Source organism: Portunus trituberculatus, chromosome 14 (genome assembly GCF_017591435.1).
Source record: "Portunus trituberculatus isolate SZX2019 chromosome 14, ASM1759143v1, whole genome shotgun sequence".
NCBI classification, from domain to species: Eukaryota; Metazoa; Arthropoda; class Malacostraca; order Decapoda; family Portunidae; genus Portunus; species Portunus trituberculatus.
In genome coordinates this window covers 19610222-19627994 of record NC_059268.1, presented here as the reverse complement: position 1 = coordinate 19627994, position 17773 = coordinate 19610222, and the positions used below count along the sequence as shown (strand labels likewise).

At 43.5% G+C, this 17773-nt stretch overlaps 2 protein-coding genes across 3 annotated transcripts in view; both read left to right on the top strand.

The window, feature by feature from the left end:
• Nucleotides 1–59: 59 nt before the first annotated feature.
• Nucleotides 60–17773, top strand: part of LOC123503857 — a 20330-nt gene continuing 2616 nt past the window's right edge. The window contains 9 exon segments of the mRNA XM_045253974.1: nt 60–773; nt 1349–1510; nt 1512–1530; nt 2103–2300; nt 2414–2539; nt 2703–2777; nt 2906–3031; nt 3330–3533; nt 3965–4289. Coding sequence (XP_045109909.1) covers nt 430–773; nt 1349–1510; nt 1512–1530; nt 2103–2300; nt 2414–2539; nt 2703–2777; nt 2906–3031; nt 3330–3500 — 1221 coding nt within the window. The 5' untranslated portion in view covers nt 60–429 and the 3' untranslated portion in view covers nt 3501–3533; nt 3965–4289.
• The window catches only part of LOC123503856 (nucleoporin NSP1-like), a 26596-nt gene continuing 15666 nt past the window's right edge, over nt 6844–17773 (top strand). The window contains exons 1-2 of one of the 2 annotated variants that reach the window (XM_045253973.1): nt 6844–6871; nt 7728–8317. In XM_045253973.1, coding sequence (XP_045109908.1) covers nt 8141–8317 — 177 coding nt within the window. In that variant the 5' untranslated portion in view covers nt 6844–6871; nt 7728–8140. The other variant, XM_045253972.1, reaches the window with a different exon arrangement.

The following is a 17773-nucleotide window of genomic DNA, read 5'->3' as shown; positions in this document are numbered from 1 at the left end:
CTCTCTCTCTCCAGTAATGCGGAACAGTAACACACAGTACTAGAACAAAAGTGAGGTGGTGTGACGTCACTGCAACCCTCTATAATGAATGTTTCAGAATCGCTGGTACTGTACTTACTGCTGGTAATACACTATCAGTGAAAGTGTTCGGTGATAATAGACACGGGCAGTCTTTAATGCAATGAAAAGAAAAAGAAAAGAAATGAAAAACAAGGAAAAATGTTCGATAAAAACACCAGGAAAAGAACTCTGAAATTAGTTGCAGGAAAAGTGGTCGTTGGCGGGTAGGAGCGTTTTATGCCACGTTAGGCGGCGGTTTCAGGCAAGACAGATCCCTTTACTGTACTCTAATCAATTCAGTCACTAAGTTGTTCAGAAAAGCAAATTCTTTTGTTAGTTTTCGTGACATTTAGTGTTTCTGGTTCATGAATGACTATTATGGTGCTAGGGCGAAAGAGACGAAGTTATCTAGGAATTACTGTGTTGCTCATATTATCTATGAAGATTCTTATGTACAGACCACAAGGCACACAGCGACACACTCCCCGCACTTCTGAATATATCCTCTTTTGGACAGTCGCTTTCCCCCTTGAGAGTGGGCGGTATCAAGGGAAGTATTTACCTTTCCTGGTGTTCCCGGTTGAAAAAGAAAGACTGATAGATGTTCGGATGCTGGAGGAAACTTTTTCACTGACAACAAAAAGGCATCACGTGACACCCCAACCATATGCTGCTGAGACCTTTAAGACTGTCCCTCTACAATACATCCACAGGTAAGTCAGCACACAGTTGCAGTCTTGGAAGTGTGAGTCTTCTAATCTTGTCCTTACTATCTCTACAGTGTGGATTAAAAAAAATAGTAAATAACTACGTTTTCTAATACCAGAAGGGAAAGTGAAGGACGCTTAATATGAATTTACTCGTATTCAAGAGGATTGTCCCAGCATTGTTAGTCATTGTCAATGAGAAGCTGAATGAGAGCACTCTTAGAGGCGTGATATCTCCATGGATTATCGGGCGTCAAACATCACCAAATATAATGCAAATTTTCATCAAAAGGGGAAGATCATTACAATTTGGAGCCCAACCAAGGCAGCTTCATACTTTGGGAACTGATATGAATTTAGTCTTGTCTTTTTCATATTGAGTTAATTGCCACAATGTGTGTGTGTGTGTGTGCAAGTTAAACCTGTTACAAAAACTATGGTGTGCATGGTTCCACTTCTGAGTCTCTTGTATCCCTTTATAATTATGTTCATCATGGTGCATGGTGTAAGTAGGTAATCATGATGGTGCAAATGAGTGAATACATAAAAAATACTGCACCGACAAATTGTTTCTTTCTCAGAGCGTTACCGCCATTACCTTTCAAAACTTTTAATCCCGAGGACGAATGGACTCCGCGGGAAGCCCACATAAATAGCGTAGGACAATACTTCAGCAACTTGCACACACCCCAAGCTTCATGTAAGAAGTTGGTGAGAATGGGTGGTACTCGATTGCAAGATGAAAGCCATGGATGGCCACAAGGTTAGTCTGCACGTGGTCATGAAGCAGCTTGTGTATTCCTTTTTTCAGGCGCAATGCAGAAATTGTAAGCTGCTGTCCTTTTTTTTTTTTTTTTTTTTTTTTTAGAATAGACCTAAAATAAGACCCAATTACATTTTCTAATCATTTCAATGAGTGACCGATAATGAGGCTCACATGTCCTAACGATGGTGTGGTTGCTTTACAAAATAAGTGTGATACGTGCACAGTTTTAATATAACATTATTCCTTTGATGAGCTAATTAATATTGACCAGTAGTGCACAGAAAGATTAATATCACAGATTTTTATGCTGTTTATTTTATATACTTGCGCACTGCATTATAAACATGAAATTGGTTTCGTTTCTCTTTGTTCGTATACGTCCATTGAACATCCTCGTGTTTTGGTTTTTCTTTATTTAATTCATCATACAAACATACATGTTTTAGGTACATAAATTAGCGACATGTCTCTTGTCTTGCTTACTAGTAAGCATAATTTATTATAAATTTCTGCCCGAGTTACAAAAATGATCATCTTGAGCTTTTTTTTCTCTTTATTTTATTTTACAGTACTTGTGCTTCGATCAGCCTCTGGAACTAGTTACATCCAAGGATCCCCAACGATGCCTTACTCTCTCTTTTGGTGTCCAATATGATACGACTTTCGATGATGCTGTCGCGGATCTGCCCTGTGAGCTGCACATGTTTGATGTGCTGAATTTCAATCCTCCATTGGTCAAAGAGAGAAAAAACATGTATTTTCATAACGTAAGGTTGCTCGTCTATTTAAATAATTCAGTGTCAGTATAAGAATGGAATTTTATTGATTCATACTTACAACAAATGTCACTAACCAGTAGTATTAATGTATATACCACCAGGTGGGGCTGGCAGGATCAGTTCGAACAAATTTCTTCAGTAACATCAACCTGAGGGTGAAGATGGGGACTCTCAGGAGCCACGTGGAGGAGCTTGGCCTTCAGGGGCGTTTAATACACGTACTCAAGGTATCATGTCAGTAATATTTGTGACATTGTGAGCATTGCATGGTAAAATTTTGCTTTTTATAAACTTACTGAACATCGCTATTGAAAAGCAGCCAAAACGAATCAATAGATTTGTTCTTTTAGGTATATAAGCTTACTTGATGCAATGGTAATATCTACGCAGGTAGACATCGAGAACGCTGAGTGGGACTCCTTCAAGAACATAGCCAGTGACCCACTGTTTGACGCCGTTGGACAGGTAAACTACATAAATTTGCTTATCTCTCTCTCTCTCTCTCTCTCTCTCTCTCTCTCTCTCTCTCTCTCTCTCTCTCAATCTTGAATATGTGACGTATTTTATAAATAACTTTAACGTTGTTCTCTCAGGTAGCAATGGAGGTGCATCAGACAGAGCTGGTGACCGGGGCGATGAAGTATTCTCCTCCAGCAGTACCCCGAGACAGGTGGCTCGACGCCCTGCAGAGTCGCTATGATGTTCTCAGGATGATAGAGGTACTATCTAATATACAATTTGTCAAGTTTGAAAGAGGGACGGTGCTAGTACTGAGCCTTCAAACACACCCTTTCATCCCCGTAGTACATACTACTGTTGTTGTTGCCTGTCTACTCAGTTTGATCACATGAAATATTAAAGTTGTGACTGATTTTAAGTTGAATTAAGCAGTGTAAATCATTCAGTCAATTAGTTTATGAATCACTAGTCATTCATTTAATCTATTAACCAATGCCAATTAACAAGCAGTTTTGTTGATCATACAATCAATAAATTATTCGTTATCTCCTCCCGAAGGCGCGAGGGTTCCGGCGTGTATTGTACTGGGACAATGTGCAAGACGACTTCCCCCTCGTGGACGACCATGGTGTACGCTACGAGACTTCCGGTGAGCTGCTCTACATCAACACCAACTGGTTCAACTCAACTTTCAAGGGAGAGCTGCGAAGACGGGGATTCGGCCGTTGAGAAAGTGCACCGTTACAGAGGTCCTGCACCAGTGTAAGGCCCGTATTATATATATATATATATATATATATATATATATATATATATATATATATATATATATATATATATATATATATATATACTTTTCTCACTTATTTTCAGTCCCCAGAGATGATTAGCCGGGTTCTCAAGACTGTTTCTTCTGTTGATAATGTAGAAATCGTGATAATCTGTCACTAGAACCGTAAGGATACCTTAAACAACTCGTGTAACTTCAACTGGAGTCTTTTGAAATAGTGGAGGTGCAGTGCAGAAGTTTCCTTTGTATTGTGCATAGGAGAGAGATTGAAGCCCTTGGTGGATCGGAAAAGGATGCTACATACAAATACATACATCGTCATAAGCATCATCGTCAGATGATGCTTATGACAATGTATGACAATCATTCCTTGCAAATTAGCGTACTTTGTCTTATTCGCCAGGTTCTGCAAGGGTCACACTTTTGTGCAGATGCAATGGACAGCTAAAGGAAGGCAAAACAAAAGATCCTGATGATCTTGATATATCCAATACACAGGAAATTGTCAGCTATATGATCGAAAACGTATTTGTTCATTGTATCTTTGTTCTTACAGAAGAGAACATCATTAATTTTCAGTGTATTTTTCCCCCGCCTTTTATGGGAGGGATGGATTAAGCTTCGTTATCCCACTTCGAATACTCGTATCATACTCATGTGATCTACAAATCTAATAGAAAAAATAAAAGCTTCGACTCGTGTGTGTGTGTGTGTGTGTGTGTGTGTGTGTGAAAAGGGGGGAATACAGAATTAAGACCGTATTATTTGTTGTACTCAAAGTTACTCTCAAATTAGTTGTAACTTCAATAGACATTTTGTTATGGCAATGCTTTTTTAATGAACATTGGCACTGTAGCATGAAAGAACATGTAAGGAGGCTTAATGGATTTATAAGGGGAAGCAAAATATGATGAAAGAAATGCTAGTACGTGTAAATGTTAGATAAGATAAGATAGATGCCTTAGCTATCAACCCGGTGATATGAGCGAGGCAGACACAGATCAAGTAAAATATTGAAAATCCACATAGCTGAGAAGTTCTTGTGCTGTGAATAAGATGTGTACGGTGAGAGCTGTACCTAATATTAAGGAGAGTTTTATCTGACCAATGTTTTAAGAAATAAATGATTAAGTAGTGCATATTGTCTAGTTTATCAAAAGAGAATGGTGTGTAAAAGACACCCTTCAGAGAGAGAGAGAATATCACATCTCATACCGTAACACTTTCCTCAGGGAAATATAATGGAGCTTAATGACAAAGAGGCTCTGCGTTTATGCCAGTACCACAAAGACGGCCTGAATCATCTGCTTTGTTTGTCGTGACTGACAATGAGGAGCATGTATGGATGCTGGAACGTAACAAGTAAATAACACAGTGTGTGGGAACATTTATGTTTCTCAGTAAACACTCCAATACGCATGAATAATCTATCTGTACGTACGCACTTTACCAGTGTATGTGTTGTTTGTGTGTATGAGCGTGTGTAGGCGTTCCCGGGGGTGTGTACCGGGAGGCGGGGCTCCACGGCCCGGGCCAGTGGCATTGCTCCACGCTGGCAGGCTGCTACTCTCGCACAAGGCTGCTCTTGGATACCTGATTTGTTATAAACAACACTCGATCATTATAGACTGCAGAGACTTCTGTTTTGATTAATGTTTTAAATGTAAATGAAAGTAGCTACACTGGCTACCCATTTCCACCACTACATGATGCAACAGAACACTTATACGGCGAAGGGAATCCTGTGACGTCACTTTGACGCAAGTTTGGCCGTTGTCATGGTAACGGAGCAGCTAAACAGCTAGCTATCATGAGTCATGGTGTGTTGTTGTTTAATATTGTTCTAGCAAAATATTCAATGTATTCATTCGAAAAAAAAAGAACTGTCCCATGCACATGCTAGAAGTTTAACTTAATGAAAAAAAAGAAAGATTCATAAAACTTGTGAGGATGAGAGGGGTATCCCCAAACTTGCGTCATCCAGGCTGTCCCTGCTGAAGGCTGGAGGGACAAATGACGTCATCTCTCTCCCTTTCATCTCCAGAGTAGCACATCTCTTTTTCTATGATAATAAAGGTAACTATATATATATATATATATATATATATATATATATATATATATATATATATATATATATATATATCTGTGTGTGTAATTCACCACCACCACCACGGTCGTCTGCTGGTCACCCATACAGTCTTCTCCATTACGGAGTGAGCTCAGAGCTCATAGACCGATCTTCGGGTAGGACTGAGACCGCAACACTCCACACACCGGGAAAGCGAGGCCACAATCCCTCGAGTTACATCCCGTACCTATTTACTGCTAGATGAACAGGGGCCACACATTAAGAGGCTTGCCCATATGCCTCGCCGCGCCGGGACTCGAACCCGGCCCTCTCGATTGTGAGTCGAGCGTGCTAACCACTTCACTACGGTGTGTGTGTGTGTGTGTGTGTGTGTGTGCCGTATGCTCGTCTCTCAACATCATTCTGTGTGTGATAATCTTATGTTCATAATAGCTGTCAACTCTCAATCTCAGGTTACTTAGAGGACGGAGGATTTATTCATTGAGAAGATGTCGATATCACTTGTACATTCCGCACTCAGCAGGCGGTAGCAATGATGAGGCATATATACACATCATAACTTTGTATGATATTTCCAAAGCATAGAAGTCAAACCCCTTTAACCTTCATCTAGAAAGATACCAAATTCAATGTGATTACCATGTGTACAACGTAGATTAATTGAGTGTCAAGCTTAATCTCTATTTTCATTTTCGTCCCATTCCATTCTTTATTCCTGTTCTAAACATTTACTGGAGACCCGAACTTGACAAATGGTTGCTTGAAATATATTTGAACAGATAAATGCAACTTATTTTTTTTTTCTCTTTTCATCATATTTAAAAGAATTATATGTCATCTGATGGTGGAAGAGAACGTAGTGGTCACATGGTGATAACACACACACACACACACACACACACACACACACACACACATTAATAAACATACTGATGCAAGAAGTGTCGACGTGGCGCGGTACGGACCTGAAGAGACAATACAGTGAAGGGCATTACACATTGATTTATTGTACTGTAAGTAGCTTGAAATAAATTCTTCTGTTTGGTATAAACTTAATGCTTGATCCTAATATCAAACAACTTCAGTACCTGCAAACACTGCAGGAAATTGCGCGTTGGCATGACATAAGCAAGGCGGAGGGAGGGGTGGAGAGGCCCGTACCGGATCTTGATCGGCAGTCACTTGGTCAGCAGTTGGCGTACGTGGTGGTGACGGCAGGTGATGGGTCTTAAGCACTGAAGATAACGACGTGGCAATCGGTTATAGAGCTTTAGATATGATGCAAGAGAAATACAGTGACAAATTAATGTGCTTGAATAAGTGATATAACTTTTAACTGTGTTAAACAGTTAAAAGGTTCAATGCGTGTGACTTCAGCGCTATGTACAGCCACGAAAGATAAAAAAGTGTTGTCTGATACCAGTTCTGCTATGTGTTACAGAGTCATAATGTGAAAATTTTATCCTTGGGCTTGATGAAAGTTCATGAAGTGTTTAAGTGAGAGGCAAATATTTTTACTGTTCAACACAACACGCCTTTTCTAGCCAGACAGCTTATCACCTTATTGTGGAAGTGTCGAGATTTTTTCTCTCCTACAGGAAATCAAGGAAGTAAATTACATGTGTATACACAAACATTCCCCAGTTTCTGAATGGGAGGTAGAACTGTAAACAGCACTGCGCGGACATTTAAATTTGGCGGTGTACTATGAAAAGGGTGTAAACCAGCATTAGCGGACTTCATTGGATGGACTTATATCTCTGAATTTGCATTTCCTATTTCATTATCAATATTTCTAATGATCTTCTTATGGGTTGTCATGTATGTGTGTGTGTGTGTGATATGATAAAACATAAAACATTGCAGCAGAGAAGAAAGGAGACCGTGCGAGGCTAGTTGTAGGCGGAGTCTGTAGTGATTACTCGCCCTCAGTCCTACTTTTGTCAGGATGTTTCGTTCTGATTCTGTGATATACGGTCAATTTTGTCTAACGTCTCAGTAGCGTGATCTTTGTGCATTTTCATCAAGTGACTATATGTAATTGTTTTCAAAAAAATTTCTTTTCCATTAACAGTGCGACATGAATCTATATCCAATTTATATTGTTAACTGAAGTAGAAAAGAAGGAAATTTTTTCCCAGAGAACAAGAATGCCAGCCTGTTTTCTGAACGTTTCACTCAGCAGTTTAAACCCGTCCCTCTAACCGGGTGGACGCCTGTCCCAGACCGTTCTTCTGTTACGCCTCCTGGAACGTTACCACGATGAGACCGAGATCCAGGCACCGGCGTGCAGGTGAACCTCTGTCATGAGCATCAGTCGCCGGCTGACGCTCGTGCAATATAGTCGTGTGAGGACGCTCCAGTAATTTCGTTTGATGAGAGGAACTGCACCCATCCTTGGGATAGACTGAACACAGATTGAGTGATTATGTGGTAGTGAACTCTGGTGCTTAATTTGTTGTGACAAGGAACATTTTCTCCGCAACTATGTGCTCCACAGACTTTGGAATGTTGGACCTCCTTTTCGAAAAGGAGGACCCGTCTTGCAAAGGTTTTCCTGACGGGTTCAAGAACACACTCTTCAGCAGCTCCGAGGCTACTTTGAACGATGACATCGACATCAAGGAGGAGGTGCTTGATTCCGGCACCATCGACTGGAAAATGGTGAGTTAACTTTAACTTTACTCATGACACGTGGTGTGTATCACACACTTGTAGTGTTCATAATTAAGTAATTATAGGTTCTACATGGATCACTGGACTGCCTCATTTAACAGAAAATCGGCCACTGCTACATTAATGTCAAAATCAGCTGGCCCACTTAGCCTGCGTGACGGGCCGAGGGCACATATTTTTATTGTATTTGTTGTATTTAACATTACTTTTTGTAATTTTCCTGTCTGGGATTTGCTGGTCACATGCACTGTTGCAAAATCTTCGATAATGTTCACCATGTATAGTATCTATCGCCGCAATTAAGCAAACATATGTAGGCGTGGGACCGGTGGCGGCCACATGGCAAGAGGCGGATGCCATCTCGCTCCCGCCAGGCGTCCCTGGCCCACAGGTGCTGCGCTCCCACAACAGGTTGCTACCGATCACATCCTTCAAACTTACTTTAATGCTCTGTTATTATCGTATTCTTTATGTAAACGGAAATTAATGTTTCACCAACCACCTGTAACAGCGTTAACTGCCACCACATTGGAAGCAGTACCTGTGTAGTTAAGGATTGTTGCAACTTTTAGGCAAAAGTAATATATGCCATGCCGTATTTTCATTGCATTCACATCTACTAGTTATATAGTATATTAGCCATCACATTAAAACGATAATTACACTCAATCTTTTAGTTTGGTTCAATCAACGAAACAAGCAACAACATGACGTCTGGCACGGTGCGATACTGATTTTTTTTGTTTATACCATGTGGACTATTCACGGGAGTTTATGGGCTAAAGGAGATACTTTTTGGGGTACCTCCTATCTCAAAGCCCACCCGCTAGGAAACCGTTGCCCCGAGTGAGGAAGCCCAACCTACACTCGGACCGTGGACAGGATTCGAACCCGTGCGCTTGAAGACCCCTCGGATCCCAGAGCACGCATGGTTCCACTGTACCACGGCGATTTGTGCACCAAAGTCCAGACTAGTGACTGGTAGGTCACATGCAGCTTTACCAGTGGTGCAGTCACTGATAATGGCATATTTTATGGATTGTAAAGGTGTTTTAATCGATAAAATCTCTCTCTCTCTCTCTCTCTCTCTCTCTCTCTCTCTCTCTCTCTCTCTCTCTCTCTCTCTCTCTCTCTCTCTCTGTTTATAGGATTCGGCTCTGTAGGACTTTGTTATACTGAGAGAGAGAGAGAGAGAGAGAGAGAGAGAGAGAGAGAGAGAGAGAGAGAGACTTACCGAATGGGAAACGCTTAATGCTTTCCTTCAGGCAGTAAATGAGAGCAGCAGTGCATGATATAGGTGCTTTAATTATTCACATGGCGCTCATCTCCGTCACGCCGAGGCCCCGTGAGGTCGCGGCCCGCACTCCTCGCCGGCACTACGAACGTGATGAGAAAGCGAACGCCGGTCGTCCTCCCCCCTCCCTTTCATCTCTCCTCCCTACCTCCCACATTACACATTTCCCTCCAGTGGGTGAAAGTGGTGCGGGGGTGTTCATGGAGAACTGGGGGCGTGGGGGAGGGTGAAGGCTGTCGGCCAAAATAAGCTATGATCGAAATGATTTGCACCCTTTTGTTTTCCTGTACTCATGCGGTGGGATCTGTGGGAGTGTGTGACGGGAGTGGGGATTAGCAGCTAGTGTGTAGATGAGTCTCGTTGTTGTACAATAGATTAGTAAGTAAAGTGAACAAGACACGTGGTCAGATAGTGGTGTTGGATTTCATCAGCATAGCAGGAAATAGCTAACAGTTATACCGTCCTCATTTCGGCGGCCTCTTCCTCTTCCTCCTGACGTTTCCGTGGCTCAGCTGAAGTTGCTCATCTCCCTCAAGCGAAATTGACCAGATAATGTTGGCTGTTGATTAGTGCCCAGCTGGTTACGTCATGGTTGTCCTAAGGGTACTTGAATTTACACTTGGGTCTTGATCAGGTTAGTTTTTTTTATTTCTATTTTTTCTAGACATAAGTAAGAAACCCCGTCACTGGTTTAAGCACGATATATCATGACGTGTATTGAGCTGTCTCATGGTGCGGTACTTGCTGGTCTTTTCAAATGGAAGAGAAAGCTGCCTTGCTCTGCTCTGCTATGTTTGTGACGAGAACTGCAAGTCAGACCTGAAAACCAGAGCCATTTATTTAGAATCGTCCACCTATAGCAAACACTACTGAATATTTTTGAATGTGTGTGGCAGATTTTTCATCCTTTGTTAGTGTTTCCAGGCATCTGCTATTTACTATTGCAGGACGAGAAGGAGCGAGGCCAAAGTAGATCATCACGCACGAACTATTTGTTGGGTCAGTTTTCTCCTCAGCCAGTCACGATGGGAACGCTTGGAGAGAGAGAGAGAGAGAGAGAGAGAGAGGAGTTATATGTATGTGCAACCAATCACTAATATTCTTCTACTGTGCACTGCCATTTGCCCGGCTGGACTCACCAGGTATATCTTTCGCGGTTACCACTTTCTAAAGGAACTAAAGTGAGAGACAGGAAATGATTTAGTCGTGGCTTTCGTTCATAGCTAGAGGACTTGTAGTGTTAAGGAAGCTGTGGGTGGGATGTAGCGTGGTGGAGGGAAGGAAGGGAGAAAGGCATTTCATCATTGAATTGCAAGCAAACGCCGCATTGATATAGTTTGCAGCCTTTTACTTTCACATCAATGTGTAGCATTTCCTTCCAATGATTAGTTGCCACCACCACCGTGAAAGTTGGAAACCGTTGGTCGGTGTGGCAGGTCAGGTTGAGGGCTGCCATGTCGCCATGACCATGTTGGTGAGCTGGGGAAGTCGAGTGGCGTCTGACGCAGGGAGTGAAGCAGAACGGAGGATTACTGCAGCGTGACTAAGCGTAACATTCAGCAGTCAGAACTTGTAGGGTTTAAAGAAACTTGTAACCAGAATAGTTACAGATACTTATAGAAAACTTTGTCCTTAACTTTATTTTAAAAGGTGACATTCACCAGACGGACGCCTTTGCGGCATGTTGACTCCTGAATTCTCGCAGCAAGTGCCTTGCCGGCTTACTTAAAGATCAATTGACGGGATTAGGTCAGCGTTGGTCTGGGAGGCGGGCTGCACCTCTTGCCAGCGTGTCAAAAGTTGTTCTGCAACACAGGCTGGCCGCCACCATGTATGCAGCCGGCGCTGGCGCTCTCTTATCGACAAGCTGTTGTGGATGAACGCGTATATCTTTATCATTGGGTGATGGTTTTAGGGAGAGAAGAGTAGCCTTGTATTCTTGAAGATAGGTTGTTGATATTTCGTAATGGTTTATGAAATAGAGTTTGTATCAAACTGTGGAGTAGGAGGACAAGAAGGCATATCGATGTCTACGAACGAAGATAGGATAAGCTGGTGGCAGTAATGATAACACTACACGATAAGATTACACTGCTACTACGGCTCTATTACAGTCTGAGATACGGCGAGCTGGAATCCGAGGGTGGATGCCACAGCACTCAATGCATGAACCTGTAATAGAAAGTATGAGGAGGCGAGTCATGGCGAAACCTGAGTCCGCAGCTCTGTTTTTGAGGAAGAGGAAAAGCATGGCAACACACACACACACACACACACACACACACACACACACACACACACACACACACACACACACACACACACACACACACACACACACACATATTGCCCTCATCAATATTTTCCGCCGTGTAGCTCCAATTCTAACATGTATTAGATGAAATAAAATGGAGATTAGGAGAGTGGAATGTGTACTATAAATATAATGAGGGTGGCACTCTGATAACTTGGCAGCAGCAGTTATGGGGACTGTTACAATGTGCTATACATACTCACGCTGAAGTTATGAGTGTGTTTGAGTACTATGATTCTCTCTCTCTCTCTCTCTCTCTCTCTCTCTCTCTCTCTCTCTCTCTCTCTCTCTCTCTCTCACGAAGTTATATGTATATGTATGAGGGATTATGTCGTTGGAGAATGTTGTGCTGCTGTGTTTATTTATTTTGTGATTTAATCGAGAGGACTTATAGAGAAACCTTGTGCGCAGCGTGTTCAAACTCCCGCATGGCTCACCCTTTTTCTCTGGTGGTGATGGTGGTCCAGATCTGGATGGTGGTGACAGCCAGCAGGTGTTCGGTAGTATTTGGGGGCCTCAGGTGTGCACAGTTACCCTGATCCCACACCTGCCTATCACACTTTTACTCTCTCTCTCTCTCTCTCTCTCTCTCTCTCTCTCTCTCTCTCTCTCTCTCTCTGGTATATGTAGGAGCAATAAATGTAATGGTAATAATTGCTGCTGACTTTCTTATTCCTGTGAGGGAGGCACGCGAACAGGATAGGGCTTAGCTGCAGGCCTGTTTTGGAGCTGTCCTTTGCAAGTGTACGTTGCTATTTGTAGTGGCTAGCGCGCGCTCACACACACACACACACACACACACACACACACACACACACACACACACACACACACACACACACACACACCTGTATCAGCAAGTGTTTGTGGGACATGCTCATTACTGCTCTTGCGTAATGTAAGGGGTAAGTACGAATATTGTAGATTATGTGTGGTGTACAATCAAAGAATTTCCTGCGTCTACCAATACATATCGTGCTGGAGGGGAAAGGTTAACGTTAGCAGTTTCGTTAATTTATCAGATGCGCTCGTTCCTAAATGTTTTACGTCGTGATGTGTAACTTACCATTCGATGTACTCGCGACTTACAAAATGTTGGAAGGTCTTGGGTATTAAGCAAATCAGCATTCAGAGAGAGAGAGAGAGAGAGAGAGAGAGAGAGAGAGCAAGCAAGCAGACAAGGCGATAATAGTGTAGTGGTGGCGCGGTGTTGAGTTTGAACGTAGACGTCTGAGTGTGTGACGGGGGGTGGGGATGATACGAACGGGTGGGGGACATCTTGTGGCGCTAGAAAGCTGCAGCAGGCGCCGGGGCCAGGAAATCATGGTGGTGTGGGAGCGGGAGGGCAGGAGTGAGGAGGCAACTGGAGAGATGGGTAAGGAGTAGCAGGAGACGGGAGGGAGAATGGGAAGGTATGTAGGTAACGGAACTTGATAATGGTAAGTTTTTTTTAAGAGAGCGTGATGTTTGAGGTGGAAAGGAAAGCAGTGCAGTGGTATGAAGAGAGGGTGCCGCTGACTTGTTTGAGACTGGACGTGGGGCACGATGGATGAAGGGATGAAGAGTCAGGGGTTGAAGTGTGTGGTGAGTGCCTGTCGTGAGGGAAGGGGAGAGGGACTACTGGTGCTGGTGGCGGTGTGGTAGTGACTGGAGGGATTGCCGTGAGTGTTGAGGCGGACGAACAGTTAGTAAGGAATGGCGAAACGAGGAGAAAGGGAATGGATGGATGTATAGGAGAGAGAGAGAGAGAGAGAGAGAGAGAGAGAGAGAGAGAGAGACATCAGTGCCACGTGGATCGCGCCGTAAGAGCGAAAATCCTATTTACATCGAATGGTTTCTTCGCTCAACGGTACCGCTCGTGTCATAGTTTATCATTTGTATACGTGATGCGGCCACTCACCTCCCTCCCTCCAAGGCCCTCCCCACACCCCATCCCTTCCTCCCACATCTCCTCCCTCACCTCTTTCCCTCTTCCCTCCCACCCTACAGCACAAGTGACATGAACAGCCACGCCCGCCAGCTCAGAGCCTCGAGGCATGTTTACTCGTCCACTCCAAGGGGTACAGGCGCCTTTCCTTGCCCCTTCGTCCTTAGCGCGATAGAAACAGTCATGCTCAGTATCAATACACACTAGTAATTTTGGGGCAAGGAAGGACAGCCTGCGTCCTGCCAAGTCGCTAATGCCATCGAAATTGCTCAGGAAAACTATATTGACCGGAATCAACATTTGTGTGAAGTTGTATTGGTGAATTGATATTGCTGTGCAGTTTGTGGAAGAGTAATGAATGGTAATAGCACCAAAACATATTCCACAGACAACAAAGCAATAGTAATTTATCGGTAAAACTTCATGCTATTGTTAATAATACGCAAGACTTGTGAATGTAATAGAAGGTAAAGGGACTTGGAAAACTCGCACATGAGGAAGGTTTTCGTACTGCGAACACTTGTATAACTCATGTTTGCCAGCTCCATTTCTGTCCTAACGTATTTCACAGACAACAGAACAATAGTGATTTATTAGTACAATTCCATAAAGTTGATAGCACAACAAGTAAATAGATAAAATAAATAAATATCCTTGAAATATGGTATGAGACTTGCTTTCTCACTATAGTACGCATGCGCAGTGGCGTCACACAGAAGCAGTTTTGACCGGTGCCCGCCTACGCAGCACCCGACCCACACACACACACACACACACACGTCTGCTTCACATAGTCATGGTAGTTTGGTATCGCAAAGATTGGCTACTTCATGATATGCTGAGTTTCTTAGACTTTCAATTGAGAGAGTGGAGCCTTCAAGGAGGTCTAGAAGGTGAGAGGGACAGTTTGAGATAAAAAAAAAAAAAAAGATAACGGATTGATGGTCAAGGATGCAGTGATATCAAGCCCTCCACTCACTCTCTCTCTCTCTCTCTCTCTCTCTCTCTCTCTCTCTCTCTCTCTCTCTCTCTCTCTCTCTGGGTCTGATGAGTTTCACAAGCAGCCATTCTGATGACTAATATTTCCCAGGAAGCAATGGGTAGTGAACTCGGAGCGAAGGTGTGGTGGTGGTGGTGGTGAGCGGTCTAGGTACTATTACCAGCGAGTGAATGGTTTGGCTGCAATTCTTGACCTCGCACATATCACAGGCTGGTTCAGGATCATATTATTGGTAATGGTGTTCTCAAGAAAGCAAGTTTGATTAAGTGGATCATCAGTCAAAGGAAACATTGGCATATATAGACAGATTTTGATGGATATTGATGAGTGGCAGTTGTGATATCGTGATTTGTCTACACACACACACACACACACACACACACACAGAGGTTACAACAACACAACAGGATGGACATATATCTGGATTCCTGCTGTTTGTTATTTCCGCTGGCCGCAACCGTCACTACCAACATACTTTACGTTCTTAGATACTTCACAGTAGCCAGTGTAAATATTTGATTGTGATTCCTGCTGTTTGTTATTTCCGCTGGCCACAACCGTCACTACCAACATACTTTACGTTCTTAGATACTTCACAGTAGCCAGTGTGAATATTTGATTGTGATATGTATTAGATATATTAAAAAGGCAGCATATTCCTTACATAGATCATGAATCAAGCGTTTATGTGAGAGGGTTGGGGGAGTTGCAAGTAACCAGTCGACTGTATATTATTCAGTAAATAAATCAACATTCATCGAACACAAGGAGGATGCGTTTAGCGTGTTATTCTCTTCAATACTAGGAAACATTTTTGCCTTGAGATTTGTGTATGACTAGACCATTTTATTGACATTAGGAAGGGTCTATGGAGGTCAGAAGATTAATATCCACTGTCTTCACTATTCAAATCTCCCACGTGTTTCTGAAGCTGTACAAAATTACCAAACAGTACACAGAATGAATATGGAAACGCGCCAAGGTACTGAAGGGTTTAAGGAGACAGTGCTCTTCACACCACGTCAATACATTGCATCTTCTGCTTGGAACGTTACTGAGTTACTGGTATGATAAAGTAGCAGTGACATTACGCAACTACTGCTGGTGACGAGGGGGGCAACAGGCTGGGCAAGGAAATCTGAGCTTCTGGGCGTAGGCGACCACATAGTATACAAGTAAGGTACTGTACATATGTAGTGGAATCGATAATGGTGTAGCCTACAGGTGCACTGATAGCAGTAAGCAAACATCCATCATCGTTTGTATCTGTTATCCGGCCTGATCTGGATTTAGATAATGTGTTTCCGTGACGGTTCAGTTCAAGAGAGAGAGAGAGAGAGAGAGAGAGAGAGAGAGAGAGAGCTTCGTTAAGTTTCCTAGCGGACTATGGCTTGGAATGATAATGGTCCGACGGCGGGATGCGGCTTGGGAGGAGAAGAGAGGAGGAAATGCCTGCGATGTAGCTGTAGACTGGTCCACCCGTAGGTCTTTAACTCTGTACGATGGGAAAGAACAAAGATGGCACTGTTGAGGTGTAGAACAGACCAGGAGGGCGTGAAGGTAATAAAAACAAACTAAAAATTATGAAACGTGTATAGTTTTGGTACGTAGAGAGAGAGAGAGAGAGAGAGAGAGAGAGAGAGAGAGATTTTTTATTATCCTTAAGTAGGTTAGTCAGACCCTTCTGGTGTTGACTTGGCAGCAGTGTGGCACGAGATGGTTCTGGAAGGAGAGGGTAGACAGGAGGTAGAGTGAAGGCTCTTTCGTATCTTCCCGCACTGCGCCACCACCACCACCATTTTTAGCGTCATCAGTATAGGGATGATATTAAAACACACACACACACACACACACACACACACACACACACACGATCAATACATAACATACTTAGTGTACGTCTAGACAACCCTCAAGATGCTTCTGTATGAGAGAGAGAGAGAGAGAGAGAGAGAGAGAGAGAGAGGGAGGGGGAGTCTGAGAGAGCGCATTTGGGTGCAGGCCGGCTGAGAGGTCAGTTGTGTTCGTCGTAGAGGTCCTCGCCCCTCTCAAGGCCACGCATGTCCACCTTATGTGACCACGCCAGACTTGCAAGCTAGCCAACACACTGGTCTGCGTGTCAAGTATACCTACGGCGGTTTTTTTCCTTTCTTTCTTGTGTGTCAAAATAGTTAATCCAGCAGGGGATATGGAACCAAGGGAGCGGTATCTGCTCCTCCTCCTCCGCAGTGTTTTCAGTTAACTGGGTACACGTCCACTACTCCACAAATCCATGGAACGATTCCCCTATGGATTGATTATGAATGTGGTTTGAAATAGTAGTAGTAGTAGTAGTAGTAGTAATCGCAGCAATGTTTAACCAGGAAGGCAGAATCCATAATTTAGAGAGAGAGAGAGAGAGAGAGAGAGAGAGAGAGAGAGAGAGAGAGAGAGATTATGAGGGAAAGTTCTTGTGTCAACACCACACCCTTTCCTTACTCCACAGTACCACGCCCTTGCCTCTCCCTGCACTCCACTAGCGAACCGCTCCCTCGCTCCCTTCTCCCTCTCCAACACACCTCCCCCAACACCATGTTTCCCCGCGCCACCACGCCGCCACCATGCTCCTTGCCACCCCACTGCACACCACCACGCCTTCCGCCATTCCAGCCCCGCCACACCTCAATCTCTCCTCTCCTCCCCTTTACTCCATGACTTTCTCTCTCCAGCGTACTTTTCACATCACAGCCCTTGGTACGGTTTGTCTCAAGCACTGTCACATATTGATAGTGACATCATCGTTTCCCTGTTTTGTCTTTCACTGCTGATCCGTGTCTTCCCTGACCTAGTCTTCTTCCCACCACTGCGGCTTAACCTCCTTGCTGAAATCCCGACACTTCTCGATGTAGCCTAACGTGTCTGCAGCTTTC